General features: G+C 45.1%; 1 protein-coding gene across 1 annotated transcript; it reads right to left on the bottom strand.

The window, feature by feature from the left end:
* Window positions 1–345: 345 nt before the first annotated feature.
* On the bottom strand, window positions 346–3,839 carry LOC136459202 (subtilisin-like protease SBT3.5). The gene is made up of 9 exons (XM_066459084.1): window positions 3,805–3,839; window positions 3,163–3,260; window positions 2,892–3,047; window positions 2,173–2,789; window positions 1,970–2,040; window positions 1,618–1,872; window positions 1,384–1,498; window positions 1,122–1,293; window positions 346–1,010 (listed from the first exon to the last, which is right to left on the bottom strand). Exons 2-9 carry the CDS (start codon window positions 3,236–3,238, stop codon window positions 469–471), a joined length of 2,004 nt encoding a protein of 667 aa, XP_066315181.1. The 5' UTR covers window positions 3,239–3,260; window positions 3,805–3,839; the 3' UTR covers window positions 346–468.
* Between the last annotated feature and the right edge of the window lie 4,934 nt (window positions 3,840–8,773).

Below are 8,773 nucleotides of genomic sequence, written 5' to 3'. Positions count from 1 at the left end.
CCATGTGGGCCGAGGGATCTCTAGTTTTACCTTCTCAATTCCGTATCGGATTAATTTGGCGGCGAGGAGGATGTGCCACGCGTGCGATCAGAGTAATGAGTTGTTCTACCACTCGCTTGCGACGGGTGCACCTTGCCTATCGCACGATTTGTGACCAATCATGCTTCTTTATCATCAATTTTTGGACAAAAAAGAAACACTATTTACTTTAGTATATAAAGATAGAGATTTATTGAAGTAGCGATTGAAAAGTACAGCAACAAAAGGAAGTCGACATAGTTATCAGAGTTATATATAACATAACAAACGGATCTAGACAACGCATAGCCTATTTGGCTACAAGTAAAATAAATACAAGCCACGATGAAACTTGACAATTGGCATGTCTTATTTTCTTAATTTTTTTGGACTATGCTGAAAAAACTTTGATAACGAGCGATGCCATGCAGGATAAATGGTCCACCCCAGTTATGCAACATCTGCAAATAAATCATACATCGTGATCCGGGCCGCTATTGGAATCCGAACCTTATTTTGGTTATTGTACCAAGTAAGGCTTCCAAATGTATAATCCCCTTGTAACCTCCACAGAGGTGATAGCTTGACCTGAAATGTGTGAACTTTGTTTGCAGCATTGAACACAAGAACAGATGGCTCAACTTCGATCTTGATTCCAGCCGGGTTCTCAATTGCAACATGGTACACTGCATTGACCTCGCCTACATTAGTGACAGTTCTCCACAAGGTAACTGGATACCTCAAATCTGGAGCTGAGATGGATGGCAGGTTCAAGAGATACCCAGGTGTCGATGTTGCATTGCAGCTAACAGATGTTTTGATGGTGCAATCAAAGAAGTAGTTGTAATCCTTTGGATTGATGTCATAAATCAGTCCAGGATCTGCTGCTCTGTTAGGGTTGATGTGCCCACCTCCATAGTCAAATGGGTCGGCAATCTTTCGAGGCAATCCTTCAGCCAGTATTGGCATGCGATCTTCGTCAGTTACAGATGCTTCAGCATGCAAAATGAATTAGAGGTAAATACATGTAACATATTGCCTCGTAAACTAATCATGGCTTCAGAAGTCAAATCGTCTTCTAAAGCGGTGTTTGGTTTTATTACCAGTGGTGATGATTGCAGATTTCAGTGCAGCAGGAGACCAGTTTGGATGCAGAGCTTTCAATAGCGCGATGATGCCAGCTACATGTGGGGTAGCCATTGATGTCCCTGACATAATTTTGTAAGAATTTCCTGTTGCTGCTAGGATGTTGGCTCCAGGTGCAGCTATGTCAGGCTGTGGAGGAAGCAAAGGCTGCTGTGAGACAACAGGTGATGGCATGTTTGCGCCTACAGACTGTTAGACGCAACATTTGACTCTATGTACCTTGATAATATCAGCGTAGTCGGGTGATGGACCTCTGGAGGAGAATGATGCCACTTTTGGGGCTAGCAGGGCACCTATACTGGTGCGGGCTGGTTCAATCTTCGCCACCGGTGGGCTGCTTGAAACGACCAGAAATTTACCGGAGAAAGGCTCAGCTCATGATAGAGAAAGAACTGATCTAGCTTGTTATGTGCATTGTTGTACGTGCTAATGAGGATCCAGGAAGTGGTGTACCTGGCGGAGTCGATATACTTTTTGATCTTTTTACCAGTGTCAATGTCCACAAGAACACATGGAAAGTCACCCAAGTCTTGCAGAATGTCAGTCGTGTATTGAACAAAAATAAGTCCAGTTCCTCCTCCATTCACGATGTTTTGCAACGCGACTGAGAAATACTCGTGTGGGCCGTTCGTCGTTGGTGAATTTGATGATGTGCAAATCACGATTTTCCCTTTAATATCAGTACCGTTCAAATCATCTTGCGTGCATCTAAGAGAAGGCAGAAATTAAGTTAAAAAGTTGCTGTCAATTTCAGAATTTTTGGAGCATTTGCAGAAAATAAAGTAAATTTAATGGCTTTGCATACTGGTCTCCATTGGCAAGACTTGTGAAACTGCTCCTGGATGAGTTCTTCCCTTGGTAATAGAGAGATTGTCCCTGAAAAATAGGCAAGAGTTGTTTGGCTCCTCAAGATCAGTAACATCTGCTTCATTGCTTCTATGTAAATATACGTGGCAGCCTTGTGATTCTTCAGAGTGGGCGTTTGTATTGTATGTATTCAATTCATACCGTTATCTGTTGCTTGTTTCCCAGGGTGATAACCGTGGGGAACGAGCGATCAGTCTTGCTCGCGGCAACTGTGATGACCCACGGAGCCGTGTTCTCAACCGTCTGCGGACTAGGCCCGTCGTTCCCGGCCGCGTACACGACGGTGATCCCCTTTTGGACGGCATGCAGGGCGCCGAACGAATTCTCCACGGGGTGAGCGAGCGACAGCGAGAGCACGTCCACCCCGTCATGGATGGCGTCATCGATGGCCGCGAGCACGCCTGCACTGGTGGCAAATGTGTCTTGTCCCCAGAGGGACTTGTACACGGCAATGCGGGCGCGGGGCGCGCCGCCACGCGCAGCGCCGGCGGCGAGCCCGTGGAAGCTGGTCGCCTCAACGACCGAGCCTGCCGCGGTGGAGGCCGTGTGTGTGCCGTGGCCGTTGGCGTCCCGGGCCGAGAGGTACTCGGCCTTTAGGGTCCCTTCGTCAATTCCAGCGCTGTAAAACCGTGCACCAATGATCTTGCGGTTACAGTTGCTGCTGTTCCAGCCCTGCCCGACTTCGCACTTGCCTTTCCACCGTGACGGCACCGGGCCATACCCTTCGTCGCTGAAGCTTCTCGACTCCGGCCAGATACCTGAAGCAAAGCAAGATCGATCACCGCAGGATTAAAAGATTTGTTTCAGTTCGAAGCAAACCAGAGCTTGTTCAGATTTGCGTAGAGAATTGTATTACTAACCGGTGTCAATAACCCCGATGATTATATCCTCCCCTTGGTTGCTTTTACGGAGCAGCTCACTGGGCATCTGGTAGTTCAGACCAAGGAAGTCCCAGCTACGAGTGGTGGTAGCAGTGCAGGCTTCTGCTAGGTTGACACTAATGACTTCCGGAAACTCTGTAAATTTCATATTACATGAATCGTTTATTAGTTGACAAAGCCATAAGAGAAAAGGCTGGTTTCGGCAGATACGTACTAATTCTGTTGTTATTTTTGTTAATGAAGACATTACCTGCAAGCTGTTCAGCTTGATCTTCGGTGAGCATTGCAGCGAAGCCTGAGAAGCCGTGCTTGTAGTTGTGGGTCATGGAGGCCAAAGAATCTTCCTTGCTGATAAGTGATAATTGATTCAGCACAGAGAGTGATAACCTCTTTAGCTAATATGCAATGCCAAGTAATTTGAGAAAACCATGGTGCCTGGCTATACTATATATGAAAATAGAAGAGATATAGCCCAGGAATTATCTTAGAAAATACATGGCGCCTATTATGTAGCTGGCTTCATTAAAGATTTAATCACAACCCAATAACCCATGTATGCAAATGGACTTGGCTTGACTTTTAAAATAATATATAGGATGCACACAATAGGCTAATTCCCATTTGATACTCCATTCTGATCCCAAATTAAAGTCCATTAGAATATTGCATGTATATAATATGAAACTCGGCTAATTCACATAATATGAATATGTATATAATGTATTGCTTCCAATTAAAAGAGTATGTCATAAAATATTCTCCACGACCAATTTATATATCAAAATTAACTTCATATTTTGCGTAAGAAACATAATTATACTATTTGGCTGCTGATTTCTTCGCGGCTAGACAGCCATGCCACAGTATTCTGGCCACAACGGCAGACACGTACCTTCCGAGAACAGCGGCCAGCAGATCATGGTGCGAAGCAATGACAGCGTCGGGGTGTCCATGTCTCACATCGCCTAGGTATACGATATAAAGCTACAAACATATATATACAGGCCGGATCAGAAAGAAAAAAAATGGATTTTAGAAACTTATTACTCCAATTTGCTAAGGCAGTCATATACATGATAACACTCTGTTTAGGTAGTGCAAACAAACTAGTATCGGCAAGAATACGCGTCAGTTTCTTACCCTGCTACGCGATCTTCCATGCGCTCCCAATGACACTGTGCAAAAGCAAAGCAGTATCGCCAAAACTACAGAGGCACGCGTGGAAGAATGTAACCCCATCTTTTTTATGTTCTTTGTGTGCGATCCTGCACTGCTGCTCATCGTGCTGATAATAGCTTAATGGGCATGTATTTATAGACGTGTGCATGAATGAATATTGTGGAAAGACACGTGTGAAATTTATATATGCAAGAGGCGTTCATGGATTGGTGTCTAGTTTGAGCTGGCCAACGTAGGAATGGAAAGAGTCCAAAAAGAGATATTTAAACTAGGGACTTTTCATATTTTAAACTAGGGACTAGGGACGGGGGGCAGGTGAGGAGGACGTGGACTGACAGCACCAGTCTGCAAAGCGGCACGGAGCCCCGCGAAAACAAAATCCAAAGGACCGAGCCTCGGATTATTATCTTATGACTAATTCATCCCCGGTGGCGGTCCATACCCGCTACGCGATGATCAGCCACGGATTATCTGACTAATTCTTTTTGAAAAAGATCTTATGACTAATTCATCTCCGGTCAATATAACGCTACGCGATGACCCTGCCATGGATTATCACTAGTATAAAATTGATTTTCAGCGACGGTTTTCTTATAGAAGCGACATAATTTTCAGCCACCCATGTTGAGTTTGAAATGAGTCGCCTTAAACAATAAATTTGTAGAGATGATCCTAGTTGTAGACGTCTTTAAAAATCAATTTTTAGAGACAGTTCTATTTTCAGTCGTCTCTACGAATGCCCCTATTTATAGAGCCGGTCCTATTTCAGCCACATCTAAAAATAGAGTCACCTCTAACAAATAGAAGCTGCGTAGTAAAAATTTGAAATTTTTCAAATAACCTTGAATGAAGAAACGGCCAAAAGAAAGGTCGTAGATCTCGAAGAGTTATATAACTTTGTAGTTGATAATCTTTTCATTTAAAATCATCTATGCAAGGAAAATCACGTTTGAATTTCTCGTATTTAAAATTCAAAATTTTCAAAAGACCTCGGATGGAGAAACGGTCAAAGAGAGTTCCTTGGCCCTAAAAAAAGTTATGCTTCTTTCCTTGGCCCTCTCAGTTCTGAACTTACCTATTTGACCTAAAAACAATCTTTAATTCATTATATGGCTCTTTCTTAGTTTTTGGATTCAATGGTGTTAAGTCAAGGGCTCCTAAACAAAAATATATCAGTGTAGTGTTCAGTGTATCTATGCTTAGTTTTAAGCAATATTCCGCGTGGTTTAAGATTTATCATAATTACATACAATAAGAAATACATTTTCTGAACATGGAAGCGGTACATTGACTATATTCGCACATATAAATCAAATAAAAATAAGGCAAAAGCATCTTTCTGGCCGGGCAAGCTCGTGCGACTAGGCACACACACCAACACCCGCAGCCTACCATGTGATGGGTCCCACCGGTTTTATCCACATCGTCTTCTTCCTTTCATTCCCCATCCATTTCTCCTCTCTCCCTCTCTTGCATAGGCCTCCCCCTTCTCGGTTGTCGCGCAGGCACTCCCCGGCGGCTGTAGTAGCCTCCTCGACAGCCGCTCGTGCTCTCCCCGGCGACCGCGCGCACTCTCCACATCTCCAAATCGTTCTGGTGGTGCATCATCTTCTCCTCTCTTCCTCTCTTCTTCCCCAACTCCGGCGGTCTTAGAAAGGGCTCGGAGGAGGCAGGCCGGTCAGGCAGTAGGGATGGCGGGAGGGCAGCATTAGGGTTTCAGCGGCGTAGTAGGCGGCCGGGCCAGGCCAAGCCAGGGCAGGGGCGCCCATGGCCATGGAGGTGGTGGGAGGGGGGAGGGGAAGGAGGTCGCCGTAGGCGGTGGGCAGCAGTGCATCGGGGCGAGGACGAGAAGGGGGCGGGGCCGTGAGGTGGGCGGCTAGGCCGACGGCGAGGGAGCCGCTAGCCGGGGACGGAGTTTGAGGAAGGCTGGGGTGGGGGCGAGAACGAGGAAGATGGGCCCAAGGTGAGGAAGAAGACTGGTGGGAGAGTAGGAAAAGGGCCGGAGGAGGAAGAAGGTGAAAGTGTGCATTTCACATGCTAATAGCATGACCGGCCGTGCATTAGCCGGTCTAATATATAGTAAGATGCACAAATACATCACAATTGACTGTACATTAGCCACTAAATAATAAGGTGCACAAATACATCACAACTGGATTACTATCGGTGCGGAGACTGAGCCAGCCTCCTCTCGCGCGGCTTGCCCTGCCTCTGCCTGGGTCGTTGCAGCAGCCCCGTCTTGGCGCTCGCAGTACATCGAGTATATTGGCACATGTCGATCAAGGATGAATTAAGTACACCCAACAAACGAAAAGGCAGGTATGTGATCCAAATTCAAACTCATGTGATCCAAAGTCAACTATGTTTCCATGTTAGAGGCGCATGGGCAAAAGAAAAGAGTAAAAAGCTTCATTCTTTCACGTCCGGCGACACGGGTACACACGGCGGCACAAAGCTCATTGTCCTCCTCGAGCACCGCCATGTGCTCCACATTAAAGCCTCTGTCCCACCTAGGATACAACGACGCCTTCTCCCATCTCCCGGTGATTTGTAAGGGGTTTTTGACCTTTTCCGATGGAGAGTCAAAAGGTACTCTAGTGGATTGCTCATAGCTTGTGGATCTTCATCTTGTGTTGGTTGTGCGGCACCCAATTGTGTGTTAGGGTGTGATGCCTATTAGCGCGTGAACCTCCAAGTGAGTGAATTGCTACAATAAGGACGTAGCTTGCCGACAAGCAAGTGAACCTTGGTAAAAATCTTGGGGTCATCTCTTGGTAATCTTGATTGATTGATCATCTATTGTCTATTGCCACGATGGTATAATCACCTTGCCTCTACCTTGTTTTACATTCATAGTTATCTTGTGTAGAGCTTGTGGTAGCCTTGCTAGTTGAGTAGCTTAGCTTAATTAGGTGTGATTAGCTCTCTAGCTTGCTCACTAGTTAGTGTTAGTAGAGACATAGCAATTGTGAGCTTATTGATCATAATTGACTAGAATTGTTGATAGGTGGCTTGCCTTTTAAGTAGAGCTAGAGCAAAACGCTTTTCGCCATTTAGTTGACTAACAAAGTTGCTCTAGTGTATTTGTAGTAATTTTTATAGGCTATTCACCCCGCTCTAGCCATTTAGAACATTTCAAGTGGTATCGGAGCCGTGGTCACCGTTCTTTGAGGCTTAACAACCTACGGTGTCAAAATGTCTCATATTAACAACACCAAGAAGCCATCCCCAATTTAATGGCACAAATTATGGTTATTGAAAGGCAGAGATGATCACCCACATCAAGTCAATCAATAGAAAGATATGGCAAGTGGTGGAGACCAAGTTTGAGGTTGCAAATCTGGAGCAACCCACCGCGGCCGAAGAAGAGAAGCTTCCAAAACAATGATATTGCTCTTAGTGCTATTCATGAGCCCCGTGGATGAGAGGGTGTTTGAGCAAATCAAGAACATTGAGAATTTTTTTTTCTTCCATCTGGTAGTCACTCCTCATCTGCTCTTGTCCATCGGTCCATCATCTTAAATTCGCGCCGTTCTCTTCTTCCATCCATTACTCTCTACTCATCCGTTCATCATCTCTCTTCCGTTCCTCGGTTCGCCATCCCTCGCTCTCCTCATCCATCCGTCATCTCTCTTCATCCCTGGTTCGTTATCCCTTACTCTCACTCTTCTCTTCTTGTCTGTCACCTCTCTTCCGTCCCTTGGTCCGTCATCCCTCACTCTCACCCTCCTTTCTTTTACAAATAGCAAACACAGACATATTGATGAGTCTAGAGCGGCACCCTTCTCTTCTTCTGTTTGTCACTCTCTTCTGTCTCTTGGTCCATCATCCTTAGCCTCACACTTTTTTCTTTTATGATAGCAAACATAGACCTATTGATAAGTTTGGAACGACACCCTTCTCTTCTTCAGTCTCTCGGTCCATCATCCCTCGCTCTCACCCTTCTTTCTTTTACAATAGCAAACTTAGACCTATTGGTGAGTTTGGAGTGTCAAAATTTTCTCTGGCACCACATCACTCATGCCGTAGCCTATCCCACATGCATCGTGACACACATGCTGGTGTGTACTGTCTTCCATCTTTTCTTAAACTCATAACATGTGCACAAATAGTCACCGATCCAAGCTAAGTCGATCTCCTATGAATTTTCCATACAGATTAATCCTTTATTACACAAGCATTTATTATGGACCTTGTAATATATTTGGTTTAAAGTTAGGCTAAGCCCAGACAATAGTTAGCTCGTTATTATTGGCATGAGCACCACAAAATAAACTGTATGTCCTATTACAATGGGTGACCATGTTTGCTAGCATATGATAACCAGCTAGGCAGCAAAACTAACAACATTATCTCCTTTCCTGCTGAACAGACAGAAAGACTGTAGATCCAAACTTCCGCAGGCGAAGCGCAGATACTGCATACCGGAGCAAATTGTGGTAGACTGCTAGCCTGCAAATCGATCATCACAGGACCAGGGCCCATTTGGAAGCAGGGAATTCAATTTGCTTGTGGCCTTGTGGGCAGAGCATGCCGTTGACTTGTAGCTGTTTCATTTCATCTAATGTTGAAGCATCGAAGGCAAGGGAGATTATGGTGCGTGTTTTCAAAGTAACCGAGATTCTGACAAACTAATCTTCAATTAACAATGTCGCTTAAAATTCACGAATTGCGTGTACGTC

This window comes from Miscanthus floridulus, chromosome 6 (genome assembly GCF_019320115.1).
Source record: "Miscanthus floridulus cultivar M001 chromosome 6, ASM1932011v1, whole genome shotgun sequence".
In the NCBI taxonomy this organism is placed as follows: Eukaryota; Viridiplantae; Streptophyta; class Magnoliopsida; order Poales; family Poaceae; genus Miscanthus; species Miscanthus floridulus.
This window is presented reverse-complemented; position numbering and strand designations above follow the sequence as displayed.

Bases quoted from the DNA above. Each gene is read 5' to 3' on its own strand.
- LOC136459202 (XM_066459084.1), bottom strand. From the start codon at position 3,238: ATGACCCACAACTACAAGCACGGCTTCTCAGGCTTCGCTGCAATGCTC. The intron at 1,873-1,969 runs GTATGCAAAGCC...GCCTTCTCTTAG, and splicing joins AGTCTTGCCAATGGAGACCA to ATGCACGCAAGATGATTTGA. The intron at 1,294-1,383 runs GTACATAGAGTC...CTTCCTCCACAG, and splicing joins ACTACGCTGATATTATCAAG to CCTGACATAGCTGCACCTGG.